This window comes from Theobroma umbraticum, unplaced genomic scaffold (assembly GCF_002168275.2).
Source record: "Theobroma umbraticum cultivar Fairchild unplaced genomic scaffold, ASM216827v3 scaffold_30.0, whole genome shotgun sequence".
Classification (NCBI taxonomy): Eukaryota; Viridiplantae; Streptophyta; class Magnoliopsida; order Malvales; family Malvaceae; genus Theobroma; species Theobroma umbraticum.
In genome coordinates this window covers 6,034,071-6,052,962 of record NW_018397254.1, presented here as the reverse complement: position 1 = coordinate 6,052,962, position 18,892 = coordinate 6,034,071, and the positions used below count along the sequence as shown (strand labels likewise).

Sequence of the window (18,892 nt, the reverse complement as noted above, 5' to 3'; positions counted from 1 at the left end):
CTGTTGTTGACGAACTAGCGAAAACCGTGTAGTTACCACCACTAAGGCAAGCAATTGGATTTAATCGATACTTCAAATAGCCTAACGAGCAATTGAAGAACGTAAAATTTTGATAATAAACACCATTAAATGGAGAACCAGAAAGGTTAAGCGAAAGAATTCTTTGAGGAAGGCAGTTGGGATCATTGATCCAAATTTCTTGTGCAGCATAGTCTATCCCTTGGACACTGAAATTTCCAGAGTAAGGCAGCTCGAGTATCGTCTGGTTTGAGCTATCACAAGATAAATCAAAACCTGGATAGCCACAAGACTTAGACTGCCGGCCTTCAATCCGGAAAGGGAATCGAATCACTGGCTCGGTGCTGCGACACATGGCTCCTATGCATGTATCTGTGCTTGTTGTAGTGTGCAAGTAGGAGCAGAAGAAGAAGAAGATAAAGAAGAGGAGATGGGAGAAGATTTTGAGAATGTCCATGTTGAACACGCTTGGAATGAAAAGCTACCAGACTACCACACTAATAATATGAGTAGAATATCAAAAGCTCGAAATGAAACTCGGCTCCACCTGATGTCTGATGTCCATCGGGGAAGTCAACCTGCCCAACTGCTTCGTTTGAAGCAGCTTAAATCCTTAAATAAAAAGAAAAAGACAGTTCAAGATCATAACATTTGGAGCCCACCAAAAAAATAAAAATTCTGGCAATTTTAATCAATGATAATATAATTTTAGCCTAGCAAATATATATATAAATAATTTTATAACACAAACAGTTAATACAAAGTCTAACACAAGAGCACAGATCAAAGTTAATACTACAAATCTCTATTAACACATGAAAAACGAAGATGAGGATCAATGATTGCAGAGTCCACCCAAAATCCCAAAATTCTAATAGAATCTCTATAAGACATTAAAACGTGATGCCAAATAGCATATTTGCACTAAATAAAAACAATTGAACAAGCACGAGGTACACAGTTGAGACTTGAGAAGTTGGGATGTTAGGCTGATCATTGGAAAAAAGAAGTTGGAGGAGGCAATGGCTAATGGGAATTGACTATGAATTTTTCAGCAAATGGTCGAATGGGTGATAGCCACCCTGCTTTTAATGACTTCGTTTACTTTCCAAGCCCAGAATCTATCAAAGAGTATGAAACCACTTAAAGACACTGATAGGAAATTCATCATCTTGACTTCATATGAAAAAATCTAACAATAATGTTATCAAATTAATGATCAATAACGCGTGAATGCTTATCAAGCATGACATGATGACATTGGACATCTGAAAATTGACTTTAAAGTAGTTAAAAAAAACCAAAGAACTGAACCCAGTTGAGATAATAAGAGGCAAAAGTAACCCCAGAAATTCCACAGATAAAAGTTTGAATTTATTCTCACAATTACAACACTTCTCTTTAACATTCTTAATGTATATATATAAAGTAAAAGGAAAAGAAAGAATCAAAAGTCGTAGCAGCGACCATTGCGTTCCCAATCACCGTAGCGAGTGGGCTCAGGGCCTCTGGGCCCCCCGACCTCACCCGTCTGTTTATTCACATGATCCCCATCTTCATCATCATCTTCTTCTTTTTCCTTATTCTCAATTTCAGGATCCTCCTTCACCGCTTCGCGCTTTTCCTCGTTGCTTCTTTCTTGATGGTTCAATTGAGGTTGCTGAGCAGAGCAACACATGAACCGACTCGCCGAGGTGGATCCGAACAGAGTCATTGGCTCTGATGTGACACTACTTAAAGACGGTTTGGGGATGGAGAGCTCGGAGATCGATGAGAATAGACGGCTCAGGGTGGCTCTTGCCATTGTCGCTGTTTTTTAGGTACCTGGAAAGAAAACCCTAACTTGGATTCGTCGAACGAAAATACGGATTCAAATGAAAGAAAAGACTGGGCGGGGAACCTTAAGCACGCGTCGTGTTGGTGTTCGATACTGCAGCCACGTTTTGATGCTAAAAATTTGCAACGTGTAAACTGTAAAAAAGGGCTTAAGGCCCAAAATAGTACTGCAGTTGGGCCCAAAGTGCAATTAAATTCCAAACCCCAACCCAAAGAATATACATATAAAAGCTAAAAAGCATTAAAGAAAGGAAGTATTTACAATTTGTTTATGAATTGGAAGATGCCAAAGGTTTGTGGAGCAAGCAAATAAAAGGGATTCTAAAACATTATTTATTAATAGTGGATTATCATGGAATATACTTATATTTATATTTATATATGCATATGAAAATACTGTGGGTAATTATTGTTAGGGTTAGACAAACTTAAATAAGACAATGAAAGATGGTTTATGTGCAGATAGATATTTTCCACGAGGAATGACGGACAAATTGATTCCACGACGGGACTGTGTCCAAACCTAAGCTTTAGACCTTATTATGGAGTAAGGGTGACTGAAAACTTGGATAAAAATCTTAATTTCGAGTGATAATGCTCGGTCATGTGAAAGGGCAAGAAACCTCCAGAGAGTTCTTCGCAGCAGAATCCAGTCCCTACCCAGAGGACTTCAATCCTAGCTGTTGTTTCTGCGTACCCTTTCCTGTTTTGTCTTAAAGGAGAGGTAAAAAAATAACCGCGGGGATACAACGCCAAAATTTGTGCTTAAGTTAAACAAAGAGTACGGTAAAAGTTGGAAAGCGGTAATTTATTTATTACTAAATAGGTTCTTGACTTGATCCGATTAGATAAAAATAAAAGGTTTGTTACCAGATAGCAATGATTACCTCAACTTCCAAGGGTCGGACAAGCAGAGCAGAGCAGAGCGGAGAAGAAGGTAAAGTGAAGTCTGGAAGATGGGAGCAGAGCAGGCACTGAAGAGAATTCCACGCATTAAATTCCCTCAAAGACACCCGAAACCCTCTGCCTCAGGTCACTCCTCTTTCTTTTTTATCATTTACGTTGTAAGTTTTTGGCCTCTTTGGGTTCATCGTCTCGTCTGGTTTTCGTGTTCCTAGTTTTGAAATAGAGTTTCATTTTTACGTTGTGTTCCAAAATCAGCAGGTTGGTTATCCTCATCTACCCTTAAATCTCTGTTATTGTTTGAGAATTTATTTCATTTGATGATCTTCAGTTTAATTCATGCGTTTTCTTCCGATCAAAGTACTAGACGTGTTCTTTGTTGCTTTGGTCGGTGGGAAATCCAGTCTGAACTATAGATTATGTCGATTTTTCCTTTTTTTTTTCTTTTTTTTTTTGGAAGTATCCTTTTTCCTGATCAAAGGAGCATTTGAGATGGATATTTGCTAAGAACACTGCTGGTGACCTTTTTTTTTTATTATTTTTTGAAAATTCAATGTGTATTATTAACAAAACAGAGGGAAGCAATCGTTCCCCTCTGAGAGCTTACAAGAAAGATTTGGCCCTGTTAGACGCAGTTGAGAATAACAGTGCTAAATCACCCAAACCAGCTCATAACCGGATTTGTAAAAAGTCAAAAAGCCTCCGTATCCCTATTCACACAAGAGTCAGTGCAACGAAAAGGCTCTCATGAATACCCTCGTTGAACTTTATTACAGAGATGAATCCCAACCTGTGAACCCCTAAACCGTTCCCATCAAGCACAAAATATGACGCATGCCCTTGCTCTCTCTCTCTCTCTCTCCCTCCCTCCCATCACGAAAGCAATATCAACAGTGAAAATTTTCAGCAAATAGCAATAGGGAAGGCTGCTGATGGTCTGTTAATGAAAACTAGATTTTGGTAAGCAGTAGACGATGAGAAAAGTGGGATGGATTTGGTTTGAACTGATTGTGTAAGTTGCTAAAAAACGAAAGGCTAAAAGCAACAAATAGCTGGACTATACAAAGAAATGCATGATGAACACAACCCAAAGACATAATAACTTCTGTGAGCAAAGGAGTCTAGTAAATTTGGCTGTGGCATACCTACTTGCAGAATATTTGTTATGAAATAAGAAAAAAAAAACAAAAATTTTCCTGATTCGATCTCTTTGTTTATGTCCATAAACTGAAATGAAACTGTTCTTTTATTATTGAAAAATTAACATATAATAAAATCCATCTCTATAGTTTCCCAAACCAATCTATGACCCTTTGTATGCCTTCTCTCAATAGCTTCACAAGAACACACTCAATCACACCCGCTCTAGCTCCATTTAGAACAAAAACAAGTCTAGCTTCACCGAAAACAAAAAATAGAGTTACGAAGTATTACCTCGCTTTTGGCTCACTCTGCATTTTTTTTAAATCTTGAAAACCATTTTTATAATAGAATGAGATTAAGATTCAATGCGAAACAAAAAATTTAAAACTACAAAAATTATTTAATATTATACACAAACAAAAATTTTAATCAAATAAAATTTAAAATTCTAATCAATTTAAAACCCAACAATTTTGAGACTAAAGAATCCAATAACTCCTGTTGTATTTGCATTCCATCATCTAATTCTATTATATTAGATATTGAAGTTCCACTGACTCTACGTATTTTGAGGCGAATTATGATGACTTGTTTCGTTAAGTTTAGTGATATGATATTGCAAGTTGGTTAAGTCGTGTGATAAAATAAAGGTGCTGTGATGGAGGAGAGGTCGGATAAATAAGAGTGCAACTCCTAACTGCAGAATCAGATTTCGGACCACATTTGCATGAGCGTTTCTGTGTTCCTTGGTCGGCTATAAAGGATGGGAACCAGGATTTTAAAGCCTTGTCCTTGGTTTATTCTCCAAACCGATCTCATTTTGTATTCAAGTTGCCATTTATGTTGCAAAATCATTTCCAAGTTTATGTTATGCAGGTTGTGTGTCTGAAACGCAAGCAAGACCCAAAGATGGGAACATCATCGATAGATTCATTACAAGGTCAAGGTCAGATGTTCCAGCACCACCCATCAACACTGCTGTAGGAGGAAAAGCATCTCTTCTCCCAAAACGTACACCTGTCTCTGAGAGGGAAATAGAGGCTATTCTGGTAAGGCAAAATAAATGGGGAAATGGAAAATATTTCTGGCTTTCTTTTCCTTTTTCTTCTAACGTGTTTCCATTACCTTGCAGTTGGGGGGCTGCTTCTGACTTTTCAGAGGACAAGCCTCATCAAGCAACGCAATCAATCTGGTCTATTATCTTCCTTTGTTGTGCCGTGAAACAGATTTTCAGAATGTAACTACTAATGTGTTAAAAGACTTGCGAACTGGGATGGAGAGATCTCCGATCATCTTTATGAGCCGTCATGGGTGAGAGTACATTCTCAGTCAAATAATATGTACAAGGAATTTCTGTTTCGTCAATAGGCAATGTCGGGTTTAGTCTTGTCGCAATTTACCGTAAGCCTAGCCATCGATCCTTTTCAGCACGATGAAGGACACTCAAATCATTTTGCTATCAGGGTACAAAGGTTTTATGCATTTTACCCTTCTTTTTTAAAATAGGAAATTACCTTAATTCAATTTTTAGTGGAATAAGACAAATTGCAGCGAGTGTTAACTGAATTTTCTTTTCTGTAAAAAGGATATCCAATCTCAAGAATCAATAAATATAAAAAAAATCCCCACCTTTTTTAATCTCAATGAACGATTAAGAAACAAAACTGTACATTATTCCTTTATGACAACCATGAGAGCAAACCTTGAAACAAGCCGGGTAAAACCTATAAACAAGATGATACATATGAAAGATAAAATATCCCCAAACCTATACCAGTCCCATGGAAGTCGTTTATTGATTTTTGCTCAACCTTCTGCGAGTGCCTTACCCTACTACAACTAAGCCTTCCCAGGTCCTTTCGCTGAGGACTAAGCATCCCTTAGTGGTTATCCAAAAGATTATGCTTATTTCCTGCAGTGGTCATCCATGTGACAACCCCCTTTGCAAACTCTTTCTCTATTCTCAACCAGATTGATCTTCATTCAGCAAATTGTCACAAATAGTAACAATCAATATCACTTATGTCATTACCGTTTGCTGCCTCTGGGCAAGGTCTTGATGCCTCTTGACAAGATCTTCCTGGCTATCGCCATCAACACTTAAGTCTTCATCTTTCCTAGTCAGGTATTTGTCAACTTGTGCAGCAGCTTGCCTTCCCTCTGAGATTGCCCACACAACTAATGACTGACCACGACGACAATCTCCAGCAGCAAAGACTCCATTCACATTGGTTGCAAAGCGACCATACTCTGCCTTCAAGTTTGATCGGTTGTCCTGCTCCAAACCTAACTTGTCTGCCACAGTCTTTAAAATCAAAGAGCAAAAAAATGGATGAGCAACGATCTAACCATGCAAATGCTTTTCTATAAATGTATACATATCGAATAAACTAAGAGAACCGCACCAGGTTTATAATAAATATAATAGCATCAAGTAACATGACATTGTTAATCATAGAAGGACTTGGGCTGCCTAAGTTAAATCCAATAATCGAAGGCACCAACTAGCATTCAGGTATCAGTACAGAAAGCATTAAAACCTGATAGCCACAAAAGGATTATAAAAAGGGAGTGTTTACAATACTCACCGACTCAGGCCCGAGGAACCCCATGGCTAGCAGGACTAAGTCAGCCTCAATTATTTCCACAGAGCCCTCAACTTCTTTGAACTGGAACTTCCCACTGGCATCCTTTTCCCAATGCACTCGTACCACCTCAAGTCCTTTCAAAGTTCCATTCTCATCTCCCACAAATCTCTTAGTCAAAACCTCATAGGATCTTGGGTCTTTCCCAAATTTGGCAGCAGCTTCTTGGTGTCCATAGTCTACACGGAATATGCGAGGCCACTACAATTCCAGAAAAACGGGGGAATCAGTCACATAAGATGTCTAAGCACTAAATATTCCATTTCAACTCTCAGCTCTTCCATTTAATATCCCGAACCCAACTTCCATCTTATAAGTTTAAATTACTTGGGAATCGGTCACACTTAGCAGCAATAACAAATCAAGCAGACCCAGAAAAAAAGGATTTTACTGTCTAATGCATTTTAGTTGTTCAGAAGGAAAACGAGAAACGAAAATGAAATGAACATTTAAAAAAATGACAGCTACTATCATGATTAATAATCCATTAAGAACCTATATTCTTTTTCCTTTAACATATTAGAAAGCACAGCAAAAAATCATCAGGAAACGGAGGATCAACTGTGAAACCTGTGGCCAAGGATTGCCAGGAGCTCTAGTTTGTGGTGGCTGAGGAAGTAACTCAAGATTTACAATGCTACTACACCCATGGCGGATAGATGTCCCTATGCAATCTGTACCAGTGTCACCACCACCAATGACCACTACTTTCTTGCCCTTAGCAGAAATATAGTTGCGATCTTGGAGATTACTATCAAGCAAACTTTTAGTGTTTGCATGAAGGAATTCCATTGCAAAATGAACACCAGATAAATTCCGTCCTGGAACAGGAAGGTCCCTGCATCAAATAAACAAATGCATTCAATTATTCAGCCAATATATAGTTGATTATCTAAGTATCATTAAATTATCCTTTCTGGCTAAGCCATCATCATCTGATTGTTAAAGAGTCAGAATCCCTCAAGAAAGAAAGATTGGTAGCAAAAATACTGATACATCTCCAAATATGGTTGATAATCAACAGCTTTCTTCCATCCAAGATTTACCTGGGTTTTGTGGCTCCCACTGCCAAGACAATGGCATCATTTTCCTCTCGTAGCTGGTCAAGGGAATAGGAAGGGTCAACTCCAACATTTGCATTGACCACGAATTTAACTCCTTCCTCAGCCATAAGGTTAACCCGCCGTTGAACTACATCAACCTTGTCAGCCTTCATGTTAGGGACTCCATACATCATAAGCCCTCCAATTCTATCGGCACGCTCATACACAGTCACTGAGTGACCCATTCTATTTAGCTGATCAGCAGCAGCCAAACCAGCTGGTCCACTTCCGATAATAGCAATACTTTTCCTGTAATCATAAACATATATCAAATTATACTTCTTTAGTGAACATATAAACTTCTAGAATACATCAATCTTGTTCAAAGAAGCATAGGCATCTCAATTGAGTTTTGCCACAAGATTTTAAAACTTCACTTGAACCCCCAACCAAAAAACTAATGAAGTGGTTTAAAATGAACAACTTGAAATGTAACATAGCCTCTAGTTAGATATACTGAGGGAATAACAAGCCATACCCTGTTCTCTTGAGCGGAGGCCGTGGCACCATCCACCCTTCCTCAAATGCCTTATCTATGATAGCACATTCAATGCTTTTGATGGACACAGGATTCTCAATAATACCCAGAACACAAGACCCTTCACATGGCGCAGGACACACTCGGCCAGTGAACTCTGGAAAGTTATTTGTCTCTAGAAGACGATCCAGTGCTTCACGCCACCTATTTTGGTACACTAGCTCATTGAATTCAGGTATCTTGTTTCCGAGAGGGCATCCAGAGTTCTCCTGCATTTATGAAAACAAAAGAGATCTTAAATTTAAGCTGTGTTTTGTGTAATTCATTTCCAACATGACAAAGAAAAGAGTAAAAGTAGTAATCAATACCTGATGGCAGAAAGGAGTACCACAGTCCATGCAACGAGCAGACTGTGTCTTTAAAAGTGGGCCAGGTTTTGATTCCTCCATGACCTCCTTCCAGTCAGTCATCCGGACATTAGGATTCCTGTATTGTACGCCTTCACGCTCATAAGCAACAAAACCACGATGTTTCACAGCATCAGGAACCCGAGAAGGCCTCTTGACTGGTTTGGCCTCTCCTTCCTATAAGATCCAAAAGTCAAATTAGATCTAAACAAATTGTGCATGAAACCAATAGGCAGTATAAAGAAGATAGCAACCAAACACCAGAAAGAAGTGGGGAGCAATACACAAAAGGTGTAATACAAAATTAACAAATTGAAGATTTCTGGAGACGAGTTGAACACAAAAGAGAAAAAGAGAAAGAGGAAGAAGGCAGGTTTACCTCACCAACACTAAATTTTAATGAAAAAAATCAAATAGAAAAGAAAAAAGATAAAAGTTAAATTGACAAAAGGAGGAAAGAGAAGCTAAATTGCTAGGTGGAAGCAGAGACTTTGTAAAAGTAATATAAGAAAACATAGTAATAACAAATACAACATACCTGACTTGATTCCTTATTCATCAAATTAGCTGCTAACTTCTTGAGCTCTTCGAAAGCATCTTTCTCCACCAACTCTGCTTCATCTCGCTCCTCAGATTCTTTTGCAGCACGTTCCAATGCCTCCTTAGAAGCTTCCTCTTCTTTCACCTTTGCTAGAACGCGCTTGTAATCCCTGGGGAAGACTTTTATGAATTTGGGCAGAAGATTCTCAAAGTCAGCAAGTACTTCTCTCGCTAACTGGCTGTTTGTATGACGCTGATGTTGCTGAATCATCATTTTAAGAGTCATAATATCCTCCTCTTCTTCAACTTTATCAAGGTCTACCAGCTCAGGATTGCATCGAGATTGAAATTTCCCATCCACATCAAGCACATATGCAATACCACCACTCATGCCTGCGGCAAAGTTCCTCCCAGTTTTCCCAAGCACAACAACAGTCCCACCTGTCATGTACTCACAACCATGATCACCAACACCTTCTACAACTGCTTTGGCACCCGAATTACGAACACAAAATCTTTCTGCTGCCATTCCATTGAAATATGCTTCCCCACAAGTAGCTCCATAGAGAGCCACATTACCAATTACTATGTTTTCTTTAGGATCAAACCGGCTACCTTTTGGAGGATAAACAACAATTTTGCCACCTGATAATCCTTTACCAACGTAGTCATTGCTATCACCTTCAAGTTCCAGCATGATGCCAGGGCACAGGAAAGAGCCCAGGCTCTGTCCTGCACTTCCTGAGAGTTTGATATGGATGGTACCAGCAGGAAGCCCTGCCAAGTGATAGCGCTTAGTTACTTCATGGCTAAGCATTGTTCCAACTGCACGGTTCACATTGCATATAGGTGTTTCAATGTATGCAGGAAGACCTTTCTCTAGAGCAGCTTTAGATAGTTTAATGAGCTTTTGGTCCAAAGCCATATCCAAGCCATGATCCTGTTTTTGAATACAATGTTGAGCAGCTTCAGGGCGAATGTCAGCAGCAGGTCTGAGTAATAAGGAGAGATCAATATTCTGAAGCTTCTCATTATTACTTAGGACTTCCTTATCAACTTCAAGCATATCAGAACGGCCAACCATCTCATTAAGTGTTCGGAAACCAAGCTGAGACATTATCTCTCTCACTTCCTCAGCAAGCATAAAGAAAAAGTTAATGACATGTTCAGGTTCTCCAGCAAATTTTTCTCGAAGCACAGGATCTTGAGTAGCAATGCCAACAGGGCAGGTGTTCTTGTGGCATTTTCGCATCATGATGCAACCCAGAGTTATGAGAGGGGCAGTGCTAAAGCCAAACTCTTCAGCACCAAGAAGTGCAGCAATGGCCACATCTCTTCCTGTTTTAAGTTGGCCATCAGTCTGGAGAACAGTGCGGCCACGAAGATCATTGGCAACCAGAGTTTGGTGGGTCTCAGCTAAACCAAGTTCCCATGGGAGCCCAGCATTTTTTATGCCTGTCCATCGTGAGGCCCCAGTACCACCATCATGACCTGATATCAAGACATGGTCAGCATGCCCCTTGACAACTCCACTAGCAATTACTCCCACTCCAGCTTCAGATACTAGCTTCACACTGATTCGAGCCGATGGATTGGAATTCTAGAAAAACAAAAACTGAGTGTCAGAGAGACTAAAATCATAGAATATTACATCTTAGAAGCTCATAACCAGCTCTGGTAAGGAAATGAGTTAAAAAATAGGCTACAAAAAAGAATATATATATTCATGATACATGTAGAAACAAGTAAAAGAGCAGTAAACGCTCCTACCTTAAGATCATGAATTAGTTGCGCAAGGTCTTCAATTGAATAGATATCATGATGGGGAGGTGGGCTGATAAGTCCCACACCAGCTGTAGAGTTTCTGGTGACTGCAATATCTCCTATTACCTTATGACCAGGAAGTTCACCTCCTTCACCAGGCTTGGCACCCTGTGTAACAAAGAAAATTTTAGTCAAAAAATAATCAATCTACAAAGAATAATTTACTTCAGTTCATAACTTAACCTCACCAAATGTCAAATGTAGGTATCAGTTAAAGGTGCAAAGTCACTCAGAGGTGCTTTGCGGACACAGCATCATCTGCCATGAACATAAATCCATAAACAAGAAGAACCTCTATTCCAATTGGAATACAGGCACTAAATACAAATAGACAAGCGATGGCAGAAACAACAAAACAAGAGTACAGAAATCAAAAACAATAAATATACCTGAGCCATTTTTATCTGTAATTCATCAGCATTTGTAAGGTAATAACTTGAAACTCCAAATCTCCCACTCGCAACCTGCTTAATGGCACTTCTTTTTGGATTCATTGAACCATTGGGAAGAGGTTCCATACGAGATGGTTGCTCACCTCCCTCACCTTTAAGCAAAATTTGAATAAAGAACATTAAGTTTTGGTTTTCCAACAATAAAATATCATCATACAGAAAAGCAACAATTAAAGGCCTGATTACAGACAAGTATGCCTCAAAAACTACAGCTAAAGATCTCCCGATCCCCTCAAAACCTTCCACCAAAAAAACAAAACAAAACAAAACAAAATGAAATAACCAACAAGAAAAAAGAAGATAAAAATAAAGAACATTTATATGCATTTCGAGGAAGAATATTTCAAAAAAGTCCAGGACTTTAACTTCAAAATTTCCCACCATAAGATCAAAACCATTTTCAGGAACAAAGTTGGCCGTGGGAATTTAAAATGAGCACATTTCTTATTAAATACTTCTGTAAGAACGTACCTGTATTTGATTTCCCCCCTATTCTATTCATAGCCATAGCCAGCGTAGTATGTGCCTCCAATGATATAGATCCATAACTCATGGCCCCAGTACAGAACCGTTTCACAATTTCGCTGGCAGGTTCCACCTCATCCAATGGGATTTTCACCTCTGCCTCTTTGAACTTCAACATCCCGCGCAGATTACAGGATTTGTTCAATTCATGAATACGTTTGGCATATTCCTTATATGCAGCAACACTATTACTCCTGGCAGCTTCTTGCAGCTGTGCTATAGCAAGAGGATCATTCAGGTGTACTTCACCACCTTTCCTCCAGTGATAATCTCCAGGATTGGGCAGTGCTACAGCTTCTGCACTTCCTGGAGCAAGAGCCCGAGAAGGGAATGCTAACTCATGCAAATGAAGTGCATCACGAGCTAGCATCTCAAATGTTGCCCCTTCAACTCTGCTTGGAGTTCCTGCAAAGCACTTCTCAATCACTTCTGATGAAAGACCCAGAGCTTCAAAGATCTGAGCACCCTTGTACGAGGCCAAAGTAGATATTCCCATTTTGGCAAGAACCTTCATCATTCCATAGTTGCTTGCCTTGAAATACTTCTTAACCAGCTCATGCTTTGAGTAAAACTCACCACTAGATTTTGGAGGGATCTTGCCATCTACCTGTAATCTCCAAATGACCTCTATGGCCAAGTATGGGCATATAGCATCCGCACCAAATCCAACCAGTGTGCAGAAATGGTGCACTTCACGAGGCTCTGCAGATTCAACTATCAATCCCACTCGAGTACGTTCAAGTTTTTTAACAAGATGGTGATGAACAGCACCAACTGCCAAGAGGGAGCTTACAGCAACACGCTTTGATGAGAAGGCTACACATTTTAAGGAAGGGAAATTAGTAACTTAAAGCATGATTCATGAAAAATAAAGAATGGGACAGAGGAGAGGACAAGTGCAGTATCATGCCACATAACTTTCAATCAAAGATCACGACAAAACTCCAGCTTTATTTACTAAGTGTTGGGAACAATGTAGTACCTCTGTCAGAAAGCACCAATAACGTATAGCCTTCCTTAATTGCATCTCGTGCTTCAGCACAAATCCTGTCCAAGGTTTCCTCCAATCCCTTCCTCCCACGGTCCTTTGAATAAGTTATGTCAAGAACCTTACTACGCCAACCTCTGTAGTTCATCTTCTTAATTGCTTCTGTCTCTTCAATTGATAAAAGAGGTCCCTTCAGTGAAAGACGATGACATTGCTCTTCAGTTGTTTCCGTTAGATCCCCTTCTGGACCAATCATGCATTCCATTGATGTCACTATTTTCTCTCGAATGGGGTCAATAGGGGGATTAGTGACTTGAGCAAACATTTGCTTGAAATATTCAAAAGTAAGCTTCTCTCGATTGGACATAACAGCCAGAGGAGTATCATTTCCCATTGAACCCAGGGCCTCCGTTCCATCTTTAGCCATGGGAAGAAGCAGCATCTCCAAAGCCTCAACAGTGTAGCTGCAAGGAGACCAGAAGTCGTGTATTACAGAGTTTCCCATAAAGGCATTGGGATTGAGTTAGTAGTACATCATAACAGAGAGTTACATACCCAAAAGCTTTCAACGGAGCCAATAAACCATGAATTCCCATGTGCTCCATATTGTCATCATCATTGGAAGCCTTTAAGTCACAGATTAAAGCATCAATGAGACTTGTTCACCAAAAAAACCCTCACTTCATAAAGCAGCAGCAGAAAACAGTAATAATAAAAAAAAAATTGAAACACTTACAGGAATAGCTCCAGCTATTGCTGGAGTGACCCTCTCTGATTCTTGAACTGAATCAACTATGTTGTTGAGTGCAATTTTTTGGCTCTGAAGCCATTCACCATAAGGCCTAGCAAGTGAGTATTGTTGCTTCAATGCATCATCATCGACAACAATATGCTTCTCAAAATCTACCAGAAGCATCATCCCAGGGTTTAGTCTTCCCTTTCTAAGCACATCTTCAGGTGGAATATCCACAACACCAACCTCACTGGCCATGATGACTCGTCCACTATGTGTTACATAAAACCGACCGGGACGGAGTCCATTACGATCCAATGTAGCTCCAAGGTAGCGACCATCAGTAACTGCATATAAGTTTTTCATCAGTTGAAGGCAGCTAAACATCATGTTAAATCATTTTGCCAAGCTATGGACAGAGCGTAATTACATGATATCAAGGCAGGTCCATCCCATGGCTCCATTAGAGCTGAGAAATACTCATACAGGGCCTTCCGATGAGGATCCATATTTTTGTCATTTTGCCAGGCTTCTGGAATCATCATCATAACTGCTTCTGGAAGACTTCTACCAGCTCGAACCAGAAGCTCAAGAACACCATCAAAAGCCCCTACAAGCCAAAGAAAAGGATGAAAGCAGATAATCAAATAAATGTCAGTCAAACGGACAATGATCGCAACCAAAATTTTGAACTAGGAAAAGGGGGAAAATGCAAGTATGATGAAAGCATACATTTATGAGCACATAGGCATCTGACTAAACAAGAAGAGATGCACAAGTTTTTACCTGAATCAGATGAACTGGCGTCCACAATGGGCAGAAGCTTTTTCATCTCATTCTTTGATAGCCCAAGCTCCTTGCACTTTAACAGTCCCTCACGTGCCTTCATCCTGATAAAATTCAAGAAATTCAGCCAACACCCTTAAAGTATTAAGATAAAAACAGAAAGGAACATATTATATACTATTTCATCAAACCAGCCAGTAAAACCATTTTCCTATTTTTCTTTCAGCTAATCTATGCACAAAAGAAATTAATTACCAGCAGAAAATTAGCAAAACTAAGATGCATTTACACACAAGTCATGAAACATGGAGAAAATCTATTTTCTTTCACAAGTAGACACCACTTCTCAACACTAACACAGCAACCAAAAATTTCTGGAATGAACAACAAATTGTCACATCCTGGAATCATATAACATCATACACCTGTTAAACAACAGCTTTTAAGCACAGGCAATCAAAACTCAAATCAGACACATACATTATTAGTTTTGTTTATCAATTGTTACCATTAAGAGGAACAAGATATGGCATGTGACCAACAACAAATCAAATAGTGGAATGTAAAACTTTGACAAGTACAGAACTTAGCTAGCAATGGGATTATTAAGTAGCTTCAGTTATCGTGAAGAGGAGGATCTTCTCTAAGTTTACTATCAGTACTCTATAACATCTTCTCAACCATTCCAGCAACAAAAAGCAAAAATACAGTAAAAATCTACACATACACTGATTAATCCAAAACTTGTGAGTTTCCCTACTACATACCAGTTTACATTGCCTCTGAGTGTATTAATCTCCCCGTTATGGCCCAAGACACGCATTGGTTGGGCACGATCCCAACTAGGAAATGTATTTGTTGAAAATCGAGAGTGTATCTGCATCAACAAAAGGATCAGAATTGTTATTCACAACTTCATCTACTCTGCTAGGAATCTAGGATCTGGTTTGAAAATGTGCACACAAATCTCTGTTCAGGGCATTTCAACAACTTTATACTGCAGTGCCTAAGACATAAATATCACAACCCTAAGCTACCTTGCCCAGACACAAATTTCCTTTCCTCCAGTAAATGGAAGTTTCATCCTCAAACAACCGATCATAGAGAGCATTGCAGCAATTTTCTGCAAACATGATTTACTTGACAATGAGGTTTCTTACCAACTCACCCAAAGCATCCAATCCAGCATCCAAATTCAAATAGTTATCAAGGGAGTGGAAGAACTTAAGAGATCATTCAAACTTCAATCCCTCAGAAGTCATCCCTCAACCTTGCATCCCTTCAGTTACCGGTGGTTCCATGCTGTTTGAAGTATTGAGTTAGTGGAGAACGAAAGAAAGTGAATGGATAAAATATTTACCAGGGCCATGTAGCTCGTAAACCTTTCATTGCCAAGATCTGCATAATAGTAGTTTTGCAGTTGATCAGGCTTTAACTGCCCCTTATAAACAACAGTCCTGTACAGACCAGATAAAGGTGTGAATGATCTTCACATGCAAAACCATTGGACAAAATTTCTTGCTTTAACAAAACCCAGCTTTCTAAAGAACAAACCTCGACGAAAGAGAACATATATAAAAGTCCCTAACACCACCATGTTGGAGGTTTAATGCAGCTCGGATAGCAACCATTGAAACCCTCCTTAGTATGTACATCTGGAAAACAGTTACTGTGTTAGTCATCTAGTCGAACAAATAGAAACAACTTGTCGAGCACTTTACTCTTAGTACATAATTACCCTGGAAAAACTCCATAATCTGATTTTTATACGCTAATCCAGAAATGATCTTGCTTTATTTTTTCCAGCAAATTGATGATAATGTGCACTTGTAAAATGTTAACACACAAAATGAAAAACCTACCTGTTGTTCAAGGTCAGCCTTTGATCTAGGTGTAGGTGTAAGAAACACTTGCTCAATAACTGGCTCTGTCTGCAAAGCAGCATTGCCCAATCCTGAGTTATCTGTTGGTACAGGACGCCACCCAAGGACTCTATGACCAAGGGACTCAGCAACCTGAAAAAACCAATCAAATTTGGGTCAAGAAATGCTGTATAAACATGAAGCAAATTTTGGTTAAGAAATGCTGTATAAACATGAATTGCTGCAAGCTGGCATCCACTATGGTTGCCATTCCAATTACAGACGAAAATATGATAAATCCTTGAAATTCGCTTTCAAGATACCGGAAAAGGATCCTCTGTTGGACTCAAGCATTTTAAAATTACATTAGAGAAAGGAATGACAAGTGGCAAGAAAGTCTCTAGAAAAAGTAAATATAAAACAAAAATTTACTTATTATTACTTACTATACACACAAAAAAGGACTGGTAATCAAACAAAACACTTGCTAGCATGATGTGAAGATTAATTAATAATAAATCAAAGAACAGCTCTTTCAGGGTATACGTTACCTTAGTGAATACATTTTTGCTTTCTTCCCTTCGGCTCTCAGATGTGGGCAAAAAGAACATGCCCACCGCGTATTCCCCCCGTGGTGGCAACTCAAACCCAACATCCCTTGCAACCTGTCGCAGAAAACAAAAAATGCTCAAAAAACCCAGCATTTGTTCTACTAATTACTCTGATTAATAAAAACAAATAAATATGGGCTTTAAGAGACACGTTCCATTTATTATTCCTTTCACACACTCACATCAAAAGTGGTAAAAAGAAAGGATAAAAATTCCATTCTCCTATTCCACAGAATTAAATTCCAAACATAATTTTTAGGAAAGAAAATACTTTAAAGAAACAAAAAAGCCAAAAGTAGATAGCAAAACAATAAAACAAACAAACAAACCTCCTCATAGAAATCATGCGGAAGCGCCACAAGAACCCCAGCACCATCACCAGTGTTTGTCTCACACCCACAAGCCCCTCTATGAGACATCCGTATCAACATCTCCAAAGCATCCGTTATCTAACAAATTCCATCCAAAATCAAAACAAAACTTAAACATCACCAAATACGAACACATAAACGTACATAAAAGAAAAATACATTAAAATATACACGTCTCCTGAAAACATACAGTTTTACGGCTGCTACCACCGGATAGCTCAGCGACAAACCCGACCCCACACGAGTCCTTGTCAAAAGACGGATCATAGAGACCCAGTGGCTTCTCAGGCACCCCCGATAATGAGGACCGCACCACGACCCGGAGTTTCGGGGCCTGACCCGGCCCGTCCGACTGCCATAAGTGTAACCTCTCCGATCCAGACCACCGCAATCGAGTCCCTAAGAATTTCTTCTCCAAAGCAGCCGAGCACTTTTTCGTAACGGAACATCGAGCGGTTCTAGTTTTACGGCGGCTCGAGGGGGTGACATTCAGCTGAGGAGTGATGGAGGATTTGTTTAGTGAAGGGAGTGAGCAAGAGCTATTTCGAAGCTGAAGAAGAGAGTTAGAGGCCGACGCCGATGACATTATTCAGAGAAATCCGATTTTCTTTGAATGGTGATTCCTTAATTGTTAGTTTTCGATAAAATTAATATTTCGGACTGAAAGTTTATCTCTTTTCCAGATTTAGATCCGTTAAGCGGATCTGTAGAGATTTGGAAAGAGACTACGGATTTCAAATGAAATTTTGAAAGATTTTTTTAATGGCTTCTTGAGAAAAAAAGGTGTTGAGATTTTTCAGATTAGAATTTCAAATCCAGTTTAAGGAAACGAAATCCGTTTTTTATACAATTATGAAAAATCTGTCACGTGCAGATTATTCAAGATCGAACTTCGAACTTCGAACCTCTCGATGAAATTAGAAAACGAAATTATATGACTCGACTATTAAAATCGCAACAAACATAACATAAAAAAAGCGAGAGACCAAATCAGAGAACTAGGAAAAATATTTTGAGCAGAACCGACTTGGGAGCCTGCCCTTTAAGTAGTTCTCTCAAGAGATGAGACTGGATTTATATAGAAAAAATTCGGAAAAAAAAAAGAATTTTTTTTATTGAGTGAGAGGAGTGTGGGGACCACGAGTAGGAAGCTCTAAATTTACCCAGCTATACTCTCACCATTGTTGTAGAGACGTGACAGCTCAGGGCTTCATCAAACAGCCACGTGTAGGTTACACCGTATGCGGCACGCGACAGCCGCTCATGGTGGGTCCGTAGACGAGGGTATAGACACCCTGGGCGTGGCTGCTCTTCTTGTTGAGGGGCATTTGGAAGAGGCGGTTAGGTTCGGCTCCGAGCCTCCACAAGTTGTCTCACAGTAAAAAAAAAAAAAGAAGGTTTAAATATTAAAAGGCGGTTTGTTTCACTCCTCTTTAATTGGGAATGTCAATTACTGATTACTTTTAAAATGCAAGTAAAAATAGGATAAGAAAATTTTAAAAATATTGGGTGGAGAATATGGTTACAAGTATTTGTTGGGGGTCGCCCTTTCCAATGACTAATAAGTCTTCGACTTAAATCCATTCATATCTTCTTTTCGTTTTCTCATTAGCTTTAAATTTATCCTTTTATCTTTTGAAAAAATTTACATCCTTTTAGCAAAGTTT

General features: G+C 39.2%; 4 protein-coding genes across 6 annotated transcripts in view; 1 reads left to right on the top strand and 3 right to left on the bottom strand.

The window, feature by feature from the left end:
* The window catches only part of LOC110409334 (RING/U-box superfamily protein), a 3,298-nt gene extending 2,156 nt beyond the window's left edge, over nucleotides 1–1,142 (bottom strand). Inside the window, exon 1 of the mRNA XM_021418648.2 lies at nucleotides 1–1,142. This exon is cut by the window's left edge and continues 222 nt beyond it. Coding sequence (XP_021274323.1) covers nucleotides 1–475 — 475 coding nt within the window. The 5' untranslated portion in view covers nucleotides 476–1,142.
* Nucleotides 1,143–1,370: 228 nt separating this feature from the next.
* LOC110409344 (succinate dehydrogenase assembly factor) lies at nucleotides 1,371–1,937 on the bottom strand. The gene has a single exon (XM_021418658.2). The coding sequence runs from the start codon at nucleotides 1,820–1,822 to the stop codon at nucleotides 1,466–1,468; it is 357 nt and encodes a 118-aa protein (XP_021274333.1). The 5' UTR covers nucleotides 1,823–1,937; the 3' UTR covers nucleotides 1,371–1,465.
* A 781-nt stretch (nucleotides 1,938–2,718) lies between these two features.
* LOC110415296 (uncharacterized) lies at nucleotides 2,719–5,295 on the top strand. The gene is made up of 3 exons (XM_021426902.2): nucleotides 2,719–2,886; nucleotides 4,777–4,949; nucleotides 5,033–5,295. Exons 1-3 carry the CDS (start codon nucleotides 2,811–2,813, stop codon nucleotides 5,048–5,050), a joined length of 267 nt encoding a protein of 88 aa, XP_021282577.1. The 5' UTR covers nucleotides 2,719–2,810; the 3' UTR covers nucleotides 5,051–5,295.
* Nucleotides 5,296–5,489: 194 nt separating this feature from the next.
* Nucleotides 5,490–18,278, bottom strand: GLT1 (NADH-dependent glutamate synthase 1). 3 transcript variants are annotated; one of them, XM_021426874.2, is made up of 22 exons: nucleotides 17,416–18,278; nucleotides 17,184–17,303; nucleotides 16,795–16,908; nucleotides 16,244–16,396; nucleotides 15,936–16,036; nucleotides 15,742–15,838; nucleotides 15,149–15,258; nucleotides 14,382–14,485; nucleotides 14,026–14,205; nucleotides 13,599–13,942; nucleotides 13,418–13,488; nucleotides 12,857–13,326; nucleotides 11,821–12,690; nucleotides 11,287–11,441; nucleotides 10,844–11,005; nucleotides 9,072–10,673; nucleotides 8,495–8,710; nucleotides 8,127–8,395; nucleotides 7,592–7,897; nucleotides 7,116–7,383; nucleotides 6,489–6,746; nucleotides 5,490–6,205 (listed from the first exon to the last, which is right to left on the bottom strand). In XM_021426874.2, the coding sequence occupies exons 1-22, from the start codon at nucleotides 17,809–17,811 to the stop codon at nucleotides 5,921–5,923; spliced, it is 6,651 nt and encodes a 2,216-aa protein (XP_021282549.1). In that variant the 5' UTR covers nucleotides 17,812–18,278; the 3' UTR covers nucleotides 5,490–5,920. The 3 variants fall into 3 exon arrangements, with proteins under 3 accessions (XP_021282549.1, XP_021282556.1, XP_021282565.1); XM_021426881.2 differs by lacking the exons at nucleotides 15,742–15,838; nucleotides 15,936–16,036; nucleotides 16,244–16,396; ... (1 more) ...; nucleotides 17,184–17,303; nucleotides 17,416–18,278 and adding an exon at nucleotides 15,550–15,683; XM_021426890.2 differs by lacking the exons at nucleotides 15,742–15,838; nucleotides 15,936–16,036; nucleotides 16,244–16,396; ... (1 more) ...; nucleotides 17,184–17,303; nucleotides 17,416–18,278 and adding an exon at nucleotides 15,542–15,668.
* Between the last annotated feature and the right edge of the window lie 614 nt (nucleotides 18,279–18,892).